This window comes from Parus major, chromosome 2, assembly GCF_001522545.3.
Source record: "Parus major isolate Abel chromosome 2, Parus_major1.1, whole genome shotgun sequence".
In the NCBI taxonomy this organism is placed as follows: Eukaryota; Metazoa; Chordata; class Aves; order Passeriformes; family Paridae; genus Parus; species Parus major.
In genome coordinates, this window is record NC_031769.1 from 19977126 (window position 1) to 19990374 (window position 13249).

The 13249-nt window shown below is 41.1% G+C and overlaps 1 protein-coding gene across 5 annotated transcripts in view; it reads left to right on the top strand.

The window, feature by feature from the left end:
- The first annotated feature begins 1095 nt into the window (after nucleotides 1-1095).
- ST8SIA6 (ST8 alpha-N-acetyl-neuraminide alpha-2,8-sialyltransferase 6) overlaps nucleotides 1096-13249 on the top strand; it is a 47176-nt gene continuing 35022 nt past the window's right edge. For 2 of the 5 annotated variants that reach the window (XR_004495740.1, XM_015619444.3), the window contains exons 1-3: nucleotides 1096-1313; nucleotides 1541-1657; nucleotides 10526-10624. Coding sequence is in view for 4 of the 5 variants with exons in the window: in XM_015619444.3 (XP_015474930.1) it covers nucleotides 1219-1313; nucleotides 1541-1657; nucleotides 10526-10624 (311 nt within the window). In the remaining variant the exon portion in view is untranslated. The remainder of the gene's footprint in view (nucleotides 1314-1540; nucleotides 1658-10525; nucleotides 10625-13249) is intronic. The other 3 variants (XM_015619443.3, XM_015619442.3, XM_015619447.3) reach the window with 3 other exon arrangements.

Below are 13249 nucleotides of genomic sequence, written 5' to 3' on the forward strand. Positions count from 1 at the left end.
ACTTATCTGTGTCTGTCTCTCCCATGGTTTCTGCTCGATCAGGCCTAAGATATTAAGCTCCTTTATCAGTTCTATTGTACTCTGTTTTATTCCCCATAACACTGAATGCACTGTTAGGTAAAAAGATCCAAGCTTACTACAGAAACACTTCTTTACCAAAACCACTGCAAATCACAGAGTCATAGAATGTTTTGGGTTCAAAGTGACCTTATAAATCATCTGGTTCCAGCTGCCCCTTGCCATAAGCAGGGACACCTTCTTCTAGGTCAGACTGATCCAAGCTTGCTTGAACACTTTCAGGGATGGAGCATCCACAGCTTCTCTGGGAAATCTGTTCCAGTGCCTCAGCGTGCTCACTGTAAAGATATCTTCCTAATATTTCATCCATACCAGCCTTTCAGTTTAAAGTCATCCTGCTTGTTCTATCACTCCATGCCCTTGTTAAAAAATCCCTCTCCAGCTTTCTTGTAGGCCTCCTTCAGGTACCAGAAGGCTGTAATGAGGTCCCCCCAGAGCCTTCTCCAGTCTGAACCACCCCTTCTCAGCCTGTCTCCACAGCAGAGGTGTTCCATCTCTCAGATCATGTTTATCGTCCTCCTCTGAGCAGGTCCACATCCTTCTTATGTTGGGGGGGCCCAGAGCTGCACACAAGTATTCCACGTGGGAATTCACTTCTATCCATAATATACATATTTTCATAACATACCCTTTTATAAGAGAAAACACAGGGCAAGTTGACTATTATTTTTAATTCAGATAAAGAGCCACTGAAGTAGCAGCGACTTCACTACACCAGCCACGGGGCAGAGCTGCCTGCCCTCACCGGGCATACCCCGCTCCCGCCGCCGTCCCGCACGGCGCCCCTCTCCCCTATTAAAGTTTGGGCAGTTTCGACTCCCTCGCTCCGCGGCCCTCGACACCGGGCAGCGCCCCGGGCAGCTCCCCGGGCGGTGGCCAGCACAGGCCGCCAGCACAGGCCGCCCGGGTGCCGCCCTCACGCCGGCCGAGCCCGCCGCCCCCCCTCCCCACCAGCAGCGGCGGGCCGGGCCCGCGCGGCGGCCGCGGGGCGGGGGGGCCGATGGCGGCGGCGCAGGGCTGCGGGCGAGGGGCGGAGCGCAGAGACCCTGTGGCTGCCATGGCCGCCTCCCCCTCCCCGCAGCCTCCCTTAAATACTATGGGGCGGCCGTAGCTGCGCCGGGCGCCGCCGCTGAGCGCACCATGCGGGCTGTCATCGCCTTGGCCGCGGCGCTGGGCAGCCTGCTGCTCGGAGGCTGTCTCCTGCGCCTGGGCGGCCAGCAGCCCCTCCGCGCCAGGTAGGGCGGCCTCGCCCGCGGTCCGGAGCCGGCTGGGGAGGGCGGGAGGAGCGGGACGAGCCCCGCGGGGAGCGGCGCAGCCTGGCGCGGCGCCCCCGGCTCGCTCTGGGCTCGGCGCGGGTGCTGGCAGCTCCGAGCGGGTCGCGGGCAGGAGAGCGGCGCTGCTCTCGCCGGGTGATGTTCTATCACTGGTCCTGACAACTTTGTTTTACCGTCTCGCTTGCCAGGGGCTGGGAAGAGGAGGCAGGAGTAGCGGCTGTCACGCCGAAAGTGGTGCGAGCCCTCAGGTCTCCCCTGACGCCCTTTCCTCACACCGAGAACAGGTACGGGCTGGCCGCCCGCAGGTGGGTCCGTGAGGTCGGGTCTACAAAAGCAGAAATTCGCCTTCGCTTCGGTTCATTCTTCCTTTTGTTTCGGCAGCTTGATCAGAGAGAGCGTTAGAGATCATTAGAGCAAATGACACTTTGCTTTAACTATAATGAATTATTTGCTCATGGGCCCTCTTATTGATGTCTGTCACTCTGCCCTTGCTTTTGAGCCCAATAAAATATTGCGTAGATCAGTTTTGTTAGCGAACGATGCAAAAAGTGCCTGCTGAATGGTGTGTTCCAGGCACCTTTTATTCTTCTTTCCAGGAAGGTGGAGCTGGGTTATACTGCTACTGTTTTTGTAATCTGTTTTTGGTTAAAAATACAGATTCATAATTTAAAATTCACAGGATGAAGGCAAGACATATGAAGCCTATTTCATTTTGGGTTGGCATTGTACTTTGTGGGAGCCCATTCACTTGATCCTGTGTCTTGACCTTTTAGATCAGTGTAGATCTTTTCTTTACAGTCTGTTATTTTATACTGTGAAGTTTAATATTTAGATACTTCATAAAATCAGCTGTGAAACATGTTGTGCCATACATGCAGACTTTAGTACTAATGACTTGTTTTCATGCTCCCCACACACTGTAGGAAAACTAAGAGTGCAAGAGACAGTGGTGTAATCCACTCATGAGATAAATACTATGTAAGAAGTAGTTTTGAAATATTTTTGCTTTCCTCTTTTACTTTATATGGTCTTACTAACTTTGCAATTACCATGACTATTATATGGTAATATAAATTATGGTCAAAAACACATTATAAAAATTAGAAAGAACTTAAGAATTGGGTCTTTCACAGAAACTGATGTACTTGTGTTGGAGACAATGGTGACAGTGCAGTTAACCTTACTGAGGCTGCCATCTCACCCAATGTAGTTGAATTTGACAGCCTATGCTTTCCCTTAGTGAATGCAAGTGATGTTATAGAAACAATTGCAAGTGTACCCTAACAGTGCATATGTTACGTGTTTCTGATGAGAGACCCTTGTGCTCCCTCCCTCAAAATTTAGAACTTTCATGAGCTGTAAGTTTATAGCATCTTTCAAAATTAGAGTCAAAGAAATTCTGCACAAGTTTCTACCTGGTGCTATGAGCTTCTAGCCTGCTCTTTCCTATTCTCATCTTTTCCCTTTCTGCCTTTTTTCCCTTCTCTCCCCCTCTTAGTAATAATTTTGCAGTATGTACTCTTCTGCATTGTTTTGTTGTTTTGTTTTTTTTTGTAGCCATTACTCTGTTCTTCTTTCCACTCTGTTTTGGGTTATGTCTGTGGTTTCCCCCTGGCCCGTCTCCTCACGCTCTTCCCTGCTAGTTTCTGAGCTGCATCTCCTTTCACTCAGCCTTTTGTGCTATACCATGTAGTCGAATTGACTAGAAATGCTGGCAAAGAGCACTTCAGAGAACAGTCTAGCTATTTCCCATCTGCTATTAGTACACTCACAACTGGAGCAAAGAAAGTAGAAACAACACATACCAAAGAGGTATGAAAATCCATGTCATGTTTTCAACCTCTGTAATAGTGCAAGTGAGATTGAGATTTTAAATATGTATTCTTCCTTGTTCCACTTGGAGCATGTTTGCACCAATTTGATGCTAGTTTTGGTCAGCCTGAAATTGTATTTCTTCATGACTAAGTGAATGCAAAAGTGTGTCAAGTAAATAATTCATCAAAGAAAGTTTCAGTTTACTCAAGCTCCTGTAACCGTAGTGTCTTTGGAGAGATGTCTTGCCAGCTGAATCCAAGAGTGGATGTGCTTTCTCACCTGAGTGACTATGCTCAGTAAGCTGGCCTGACAGGATTTTGTAGTGCATGTTTGGCCTGTGAGAAAGGAGAGAGAGCTGCTGGACTGGACTGGACTGACTGACTGAAGCTGTTACTTCATGCAGAGAGCAGCAAGACTGGGCAGGGAGCCATGCTGGAGGGGTTTGATCCAGGCAGCAGCTGGACTGGGCCTGGCTAAGGGCCATGCTGGAGAGGTTTGATCCAGAGAGCATCTGGACTCCTTCAGGAGGTTCAGACCAATCCCTTGGTGATGGAGATGGATGGTCTGGTCAACAGGAATTAAGATTCCAGTGTGCAGTGGGGAAGCATGATTCTCCAAAAAAACCCTGATCATTTGAATGGTATTGCTGTGTTATTGACAGCAATGTCATTTCCTGCATAAGAGTAAGGGGATGTACATGGATGTTTCCAGGAGAGGAAAAAGAAAAAAAACCTAGACACTATCCTTGACCTCTAAGTATAAGTAATCTAGACAATCTTCACAGTCACAAGCTAATCTTTTTTCTTATCATTATTTCCTTTGCTGTTGGAGGCATATTTGTAACCAGACATCTCCTAAAGAATCTCTAAGGCCCTATTATTCTGTTGCCTTGCAATATTTAAAGCTAATCTGTTCTTTTACTTCGAGTAATTCTTTTAAAAGGATGGAACTGAAGGGTGAAAGGATGAAAAGCAGGGGATTGGATCAGTCTCTTAGATATTTAGGCAGCTATTATGTGCAGCAATGTTTAAATACATGGTGACCAGGCATTTAAAGTTCTCTGAAGATCTGTGTCTTAGTAAATAAACCTGATGATGTGGTTTGTCTTACAGAACATTGCTTACCCCTTTTTCTTGTTAAGCATTAGCTAATTGGAGCAATGTGACTGTCTCTACAGTGCAACTTACATGTTTAGTCTTGGGCTCATTTCACAGCCTACTGTGGCTCTTAGTAGGGTTTCTTACTGAAAAAAGTGGCCACTGTTAGTAAGATATGTCTAGTAGTCCCCAGATTTATTCATGGAACCAATAAAATTTATATTGCAAATTCTCCTATCTATGCCTCGTACTGTCCTCTTAACTTTCAAGCTGTAACTGCAAGAATAATTTCTATTTTCTTAAGCCAGCAGTACAACCAAAAAAAGACTTGCATTTTTCCCACCTTTAGACCCCTGGTCTTCTCTCTCTCCTTTTCTCTCTCCCCAGCTGTGTTTGTGCAGGCTTAGTTGTTTGTGTAGTGGTTGCATTAATAGTGGAACAGAAGGCTCGGTATTGCTAGTGCTTATCAGGGGAAAATGAAAATAGTAAGAGAAGCTAGGTAGTATTTTCTTTGTTATGAGGCCCAGGGTGTGCTAGGTTAAATTTAGGCAGAAATTTTAGCTCTTATTATACTACCCTGGAATATGTAGCATATAAATAATGTCAGCTCCTGCAAGGGAAGTGAAAATAGCACTATTTATGTACACTTATATAAAAGTAACAGGGCATCAGTACCCTAAAGAACTGGCCACCATTACTGTGTTGCCAGTTTTAAGGCATTCACTTACTATTTCCCTATCTTGCTGTCTGTCTTTGTGGGTCCAAGGCAAGCACAGTGTAAAGACCACTGAAGTAATTGAACAGTGGGAGGACGTGATTGAGGAGCTATGAGTAAACAAGTTAGTATTAATAGAGTGTTCCATAGTGTTGATTTCTCCAATTCCTCTCTCAGCAGCAGATCTGAATGCAGGCCTAGGAAATAAACAGCTATACTTAATTAACAATGCTACAGAGACCTGTACATTCTGTGTCCTGTCAAAATACTGCATTCAGGCACTCAGAAGTGGAAGAAGAGACAGGCTAACACCGCAATTATGGATTAGTATATAGTAAATTGCACTGATATACTAGTATATTGTACAGATACTTTGCTATGGTTTATACTAGTCAGCAGTGGGGGTCCACTTCACTAATTTTACTGCTCTCTTACTACTTTGCCCCTTCATTTCCAAGTGATGTGTGCAGGCATGTTTTAGGAGCACACTTTGAACATATGCCTCATGTATTAGTTCTGTCTAAATGAATAGGTGGTCAGTTGAAAGCTGCTGCCAGGAGTCATTTGTGTTGTGACAGTGGTGAAAGGTTTGCCAGACTCTTTCTGTTTACTTGGTCCAAATGAAACTGCTCTGTCATTCTATCGTGTGCCCTTGTAACACGATTTTAGTGTAAGTACCTTATTATTTTCACTTCCCCTGCCATGAGGCTCTGAATGTTACTTGTCATGTTAACTGTCATGCAGTTTATGGATTTTATAAATAAAAAGTATCTGATGTTATACATAACCCCGGTGAATGCACAAGAGGGTCTTTCAAATAATTTAAAGGTGCAGTTTGTGCATTTCTTAGCATTCCTTAGATAAGCAATACCTGTATAGGAATTTGAACAAAGATAGTAGGATCAGTCCATTTAACAGTTACTGTGATTAATGTTTCAAGATAAATTCTTACTCCTGTGGTTTGATGAAGCCATTTTTATAGTCCATTTCACCAAGAATTTAAATTGTGTATTGTCTTATTAATCAAGGTGTTGTGAACTTTAAAAATATCACCGTATTCTTATAATTTAATTAATTTGAAATAGTGTCAAAGACAGCACTTAAGAGCGCCCTTCCTAGGGAAGTATGGATTGTGGTTTTTTAATAGTATTCAACTAACAGATGATGAGATTCAAATATAAATTAGTCCCTTCAAGGAAGAGATTAGGATGGAAAATATTCACAATCTGGATAATGCTATTCAGTGTCATTTGGTAGAACGATTAAAAATGGGCAATTTTGCATACAGAAGTTATCCTTTTTAGCTGGAGATGCTCAGCTGGAACATGTTTAGATCTCTTCTGCTGCTTCAGACAGACAAGGGCAAGAAGCTTTAGAAAAGAGCAGCAACTGGTTCTGCTGGGTGTGGAGTGAATAGCCAATGAGTGGTATTTTCCCTTACTTTCAGTGTGAACTTACTAGGCAGGTGAAATTTTTATTGCTTTACTGATGCCAAACAGTTCAGTTCTGAGAAATTTTGAATACCTCATCCCAAACACATTCTTTGTTTCCACCTGATTTTGAGGGATTTCTAGAGGAGTGGCCTTTCAATCTTCATGTTACAATATAACTCACAGCACCACTTTTCCTTTTTCCATCTGCTTTTTTTTTTCTCTTCCCTACCATTCCTCCATCTCATGCCCATTTCATTTTCCAGCTATGAAAACTGGGGTTGAATTCTTTAGAGGGTGTCCCTTTGCTTTCCCTGCCTGTACCTTGTACCTTTCTGCTCCCCCAGAATGCTGTGTTATTTGACATGCCTCTCTGTCTGGTGATTCCCAGCACTACAGTTCCCTATTGTCTCAGGACTGAATGCTACAGGAGCAGCAAAAGGACTTTCCATATAGTTCCTGCATTTCTTATTCTAAAGGTGGATTCAATCCTTGTCTTAAACAATTTTACAGTTTGAGGATCTGCTGTCTTCCTGAGAGCAAGATATAGAATAAAAACGTGCTGATAAATAAGGCACATGGTCTTAATCTACTGTGGATTTATTAAAGTACAGATGGTGTACTTCCTGAGTTCCTAGAATTACCATAGGAAGTATGTGGTCCTCAAGCTGTTCGTATATGATTAAAAAAAACCCTGTTTTTCAGATTTGGTCCAATGAGATTGGCTTTGAGAACATCTAAGCCCTAAGGAAAATACAACTGAAATTTCCTTGTATCATCAGTTTTATGAGTTCAAACCAACAGAATGTTTCTACTTCAAGTTCTCATTTAGCTTAATAATTCACAAAATTAGTTGAAAGTAGCCTGATATCTTTGTTGTTAGGCATGTCATTTGATTTCATTGTGGAAGTTGTAATGCAGCTCTAAGTATTGAACAAGGACTGTCCTCAACTAGGTCAGGTAAATTAATTTAGTGTTAAATGTTGCCTTGCACAATTGTCTGATATGAGTAGAAATTTAATCTGAGTCTGATACTTGCACAACTTTGCCATGAATAATGCAGTAGAAGTCTGGACTGCTTCTTGCACACCCATTTTTATCTAAATGCAAAAAGGTTTAATTCATGTGAGGCAGAGGGCACTCTGACAGTGAAACAGAAATTCAGAAACTTAACTTTTAATGGAATGAGTCATTGTTTCACATCTCTTGCAAAGAAATTGTTTTAATTTTGTATCTTTTGCACCACATAAAGAATGTTAAGTAAATTTTGTGTAAAAAGCTACAGAAGAACTATTTTGGTGATCTATCATGTGGGTGTAAAAGTGGTTGTGAGGCTTTAACAACAAAACAGAATAGGGACTTGTTTTGTTCTTTCTTTTTTCTCTGACTTCCTCTTTTTTTGAATTTTTCAAGTCTTGAAAATGAGTGCATAAAAAACAATTATGTGTTAAAAAATGAGGCAACTTGCTTGCATTGATCTTATTAAATTTAAAGGACTAGAAGTCTGTGGAGTAAAGCTTGTATTTGAGAGAATATTTATTCACTGCCCCACAGGTCTCAGGACACAAATTAATAAGAAGCTGTAAGGACTTGTAATGGCTGTGTGCACAGAGTTGTGAAAGAATGTTGGTGCTCTGCTGCTGCCTGCTAATGCACCTCGCAGGGATCTGCTCTGAATTGGCTGTCCTGGCAGCCTTCACATGTTAGACAGGGTCTCTTCTGGTCAGCTGTGGCTTAGAAGGGCTGGGGCCACTTCTCAAATCAGCATCCAGTTCTTAGGTTTTAGTTATAATGAAAGTACATGCACTTGGCTTATATCAATAGTTGGGGTTTTTTTCTTTTCTTTAAGATGCTGTTTAGCCAGCTAAACTCTTGCCTGTAGCCATTTCTTTTACTTCAAGCTGCAGCTGTAGAATAATAATTTGTGGTTATTGAGTTAGAGAAGCAACAGAGAGGAAGAATGATGTAGTGCTAACTAAATTTGTTTGAGAACTGGAAAGGGCCTACCTGGTTGTTCTGAACCATAGACAGAACCATTCAGACCAAGCTGCAATAAACCTGTAGACATAAATTTTGTAGGCAGAATATTTGCTAGCACTTGCTATGTGAGATCTGCAGTTCTTAGCTCTGAACTGTGTTCTCTGAGAGCCTTCTGCTATTTCTATTTCACTCCTTGAGGAAAAAAATGACATAAAGAGCTGTATTTAAAGCAAAGACAGCCAAGGAGCTCTCAGTAGGCAGTGCTGGCTGTTACTATCTATTGAAGTCACTGCAGAACTGAAAGGATAGGGGTTTATGTTATGTTGTCTTACCGCTGTCCTCAACAAGAGGCATACAGACTGGATACTTCCTCAGGGGCACTGAGATTATATTGGGAAGAATTTCTTGGTGGTGGGAATAAAGGAAGAGGGCTGTTCTCTCTCCTCTGCAGCCTACATCCTGTGGAATTGCTACTGGGGTGACTGAATCTCTAGAAGATTTAAAGGCAATGAAACAAAAACAAAGGTGGTTCCTTCCTTTCCTGCCAGCTATGAACATGAGTCAGTTCAGTCGTAAAATAAACAAGCATTCATTCTTCTTTCTACTTTAGCCAGTATTCTCATTTGAAGTCTTTAAGAGAAGGCTCAGGAGGGACCTTATTGATACCTGAAGGGAGGGTGCAAAAAGGATGGAGCCAGGTTCTTCTTACTGGTTCTCAGTGATAGAACAGAGGCAGTGGGCACCAGCTTAAACACAGGATATTCCCTCTGACCATCAGGGATCTCTTCTTCACTGTAAGGGTGACTGAGCACTGGCACAGGTTGCTCAGGTAGATTGTGGAGTCTCTATGCTTGGAGACATTCAAAAGCATCTGGACACAGTCCTTGCTCACCCTCTCTAGGTGGCTCTGCCTAAGCAGGGAGTTTGGACTAGTTGACCTCTAGAGATGCTTTTCAACCTCAGCTATTCTGTGGTTCTGTGGCTTGAAATGGCACATCTTTGCCAAGCAAGGTCTTTGAAATCAGCTTGTCAGGAATGTTGTTGCTAAGGGGTCTCCATGTTATAGCAGGTGAAGGCAATGGAGTTTTGGTCCTTGTCAGTAAAAGCAGTAATGGCTCAGAAGCACAGTGCATTGTGTGCAAAGGAGGAAGCCCCCTTTGCTTTGTGAGTGCCTCTGCACAGAAGTGTTTCAGTTGTTCTCTGAGAACAGCATCTCTGTCTTCCATGTTTCTACCTCTGGTGTGGGCAAATAGGGTGCAATGTCCAAGGCCTTTGTAAGTAGTGAATCGGTGGAAAGAAGCAAAAAGGAGGGGGAGTCAGCAGGAAGGAACATGGTGCAGGGCAGGGAAAATAATGCAAGAGGGAAAATATTTATGATAAACGGCAGTCCACAGAGTGGAAGGCTGATGTTAGGAGAGGGTGATAGCATGAGATAGGACCTAGATACAGGATGAACTGAGGTGAATAGAATAAGACCTTGGTATCTCACTCATTTACTAATTTACATCTCAGTCTTCTACAAGGGCTGCCCAGAGCAAGAGGACCACATGGGAGTCTGGTGATAATAAGACAGGAATTAAAGATCACTATCTGACACTTGCCTTAGTTCCTTTTACATATATTTGTTCTTTCTGTGTAAATAAAGAATAAACAAGGCAGGAAGTATTATGCCTGAGTCAGTAAGGTAAAGTCCAAGATCCACTTCACCTGTGGTGTCTCCTGTATATATTATATTCACTTTGAATATTGCATTTCATCAACAGTTTTAGGAAATCACGTCTGCTAAATATTTTACTAATGAATATTTTAAATATCTTCAAAACTTAATGCTCAAGAGGCTTTCCATTTAATTTATTTTTTTAAAATTACATTTGCTGATTATAGTATACAGTGGAAAATATAATTCAGACCATGAAATAGGGTTATTTTAAAGAATCAAATATTTTATTGTCCCTAGCAGCAAATTCTTTTACTAACAGATTCACAGCAGAAGTCCATAAGATTTTTTAGGTAATGTTTTCAGCTGAATCAACGGTTATTAATCTTATTGTCATAGCAAAGTAAATGTGACATTAGTAGAATATGTTCTCTCATTTAAAGTTTATTGTTTTTTCTCCTCCCGCTCCCTTTTAACAGAACAACTCTTAATAAAAATGGAATTTACCAGCTTGAACAGGCTTCAAAATGTAAGGCAATTCAGGACAACATTTTGTCATCATCTATCAAGAAGAAAAGGTAGGTGTTTGTTGTCCTTTCTGCTTTGTTTGTTTTAAATAGAAGGGTAAAAGATTGTCCTTTTTTACATAATTCTTGGTTTATTAATGTGGAGCTATGCAACAGAAAACTGTATTTGTTCAACCAATGTTTGCTGCATTTTTTCTTTTGCATGGATAAGATTTATTCAAGGTGGGATTTTAACAGTTTTATTTTCACAATACAAGATTTCTTCTTATCAGTTAGCAATATTACATTCAAAATTTTTCACAAAAATATTGAGTAGAAGTGTGGGGTATAATTTCATTTCTGAGAGTCTTTTCCCTGCCTGGTGGACACTCCTCCCTGTTTTGAGCAACTTCAGTTAATGATTCTGTTTAGCATTGTTGACTAGAGTAAGTTTGGAAATGTACTGGTATGAAGACTTGCTGGTTAGTTGCATGATTCCATTATGATAATGAGTCCACAGGAAACTAATAGTCCAGTTCTAGACACATTGAAAAAAACACCCCAAATTAATTTTGGGTTTCAACTTGCTGTTGTGTATTTTTCTGGCATGGAGAAAAATCCAATTTTAATATCAGTCCTGCTCAAATTCCTTGTGATTTTCCAACGTGAAAAGGGGAGAAGCAGCCATGATTTTTGACATGTAACATCTTTTCCTATATCACCAATAAATAAAAGGATGCACCAATAAATAAAACATTGTAAGAAAGGCTTCCCATTAGGACTGAGTTGCAGCTTAAAATGGTGCCATGCTGTCTTTAAAACTGGGAGCTTCCCTCCCCACACCACTCTATTTGGGAAGAGAAATGGAATGCAAAACAAAAGATGAGCTACAAATAATTATGTGCCTTTCCTTATTCAAAGTACCAAAGAAGTCAAAGTTTTCCTTAATGCCAAAACAACATTAAATGATGATTTGAAAACTTACTCTGTCTTTGCCCCTTCCTCACCTTTTTATTGCATTTGAAGTTCTTTCACGTCTTTTTAAGTAATTGTATTTCCAGCATTTCATCTTTGCTCTTACTATTACTTCTTTATTTATTTCTTGTTCTTTCCCTCTTCTTTACAACCTCTTATGCCATCAGTATTCCACCTCTTTCAGCAATGCTATCATTGAAGTTTTTATGCTTTTGAAAGGTGCTAGACCACTATGTTACTGATGCACTCATAGTGAGAGCTGAAACATAGACTGGCAGAGGTCAAAGAATGCAGTTGACTGAAAACTTGAGAGATTGACACCAAGGGAAGGAAAACCAGTCACTGTATTGCTTTGAAAATCCACTTACAGTAATATTAATGCTGTTGTTTACCCCGCACATTGCAAAGTTTTACAGTCTTTGGAGATGAGTCCTACATTTTGGAGCTGAGATTATGGGAGAAACTTTACAAAGTACAAGACCTTCATTCTGTGGTTAAAGGGACTGTACCATTTAATGAGGCAGAAGATAAATTGGGCAGGTAGCAAGATAAACAGATGCTTGGAAAAAAGGAGCAAGGGATTGCTTTTTGCCGTGAATATCTTTGAAGATATTGACCTTCACTGAGAGGAGCTGCAGGGATTTTGTTGCTTTTACAAGGTGTGACCCATATGCGTGGTATATGATGCTTTATTTTTGTAGTTCTAGACTTGCAGGGACATTCTGGACACTTCTGCCTCTTAAGTTGGAAGAAAGAGAAAAAAAAATACTAATTTAAAGGTTATCAGGTGATTTGATAGTAAGAAATGCTATGTAAGTGGGAAGTTATTATTATAGCAAGTGTGTGCTGGTGGTGACAGAGAGCCTGAAATACTGAGTTTTGCTAGCAGTTTTCCATTTTTACTCTAGAGCAAGCTCTGTGTACAATCTCCTGAGGGCTTATAAAGCTCTTTTTTTGGTGTTTTTTTTTTTGGTTTTTTTTGTTTTTTTGGGTTTTTTTTTGTTGCATTAAAGTGTCCAGAGGCAAAACAGAGCCTTCCCTTATTTTGCATTTCATGCTATAGTTTCTATTTTTGTTTCTTTTTTGAACATAAACTGCCAAGTAGAAATGTGGGGTTTTTTCATTCCTGTTGCTCAATCTTCCTTCTAATTCAGATCCCATTTTTTTACAAGTTGATATTTAGTTTTAGCAAATAACCAGTGAGACTGCATCTGACTGTTTTACCTGTTGCCTCGATACTATCTCAATGCTTTGGTCCTTGCTGTTGTCCTTTACATATCTGCCAAAAATTAGAAGATACTAATACTTTGTCAGTGCTTTGAATGTGCATAGTAATTCCACCTTAGCCACAGCAGTTAGTGTAGAAGATTTCTGCTTACCTGACAAAAACTCTGGGGGGAAAAAAAAGAAAAAGCCTTCCAGGTGTTGTCAGTCAGGCTCATATAGTATAAGTGAGTTTCTTAGGACAGGAAATTATTATGGTTGTGATGCAGGTGGCAGATAAAAACAGGACAAAACAAAAGCTGTTTCATTCATTCACTCTTCTCAGCACTGTAATTATTATGTTGTCCAAGTATTTTTATAGCTCAATTTACCTGAGCTTTTTTCATCTTAATAAAACCTTTTTAGTATCAGTGAATATGTGCTGTAGGCTCCTGGGTGCCAGTGGAAATATATGTAATGTGCCAGCTCTTTAAAATGGAACAGTGGAGAAGATGACTG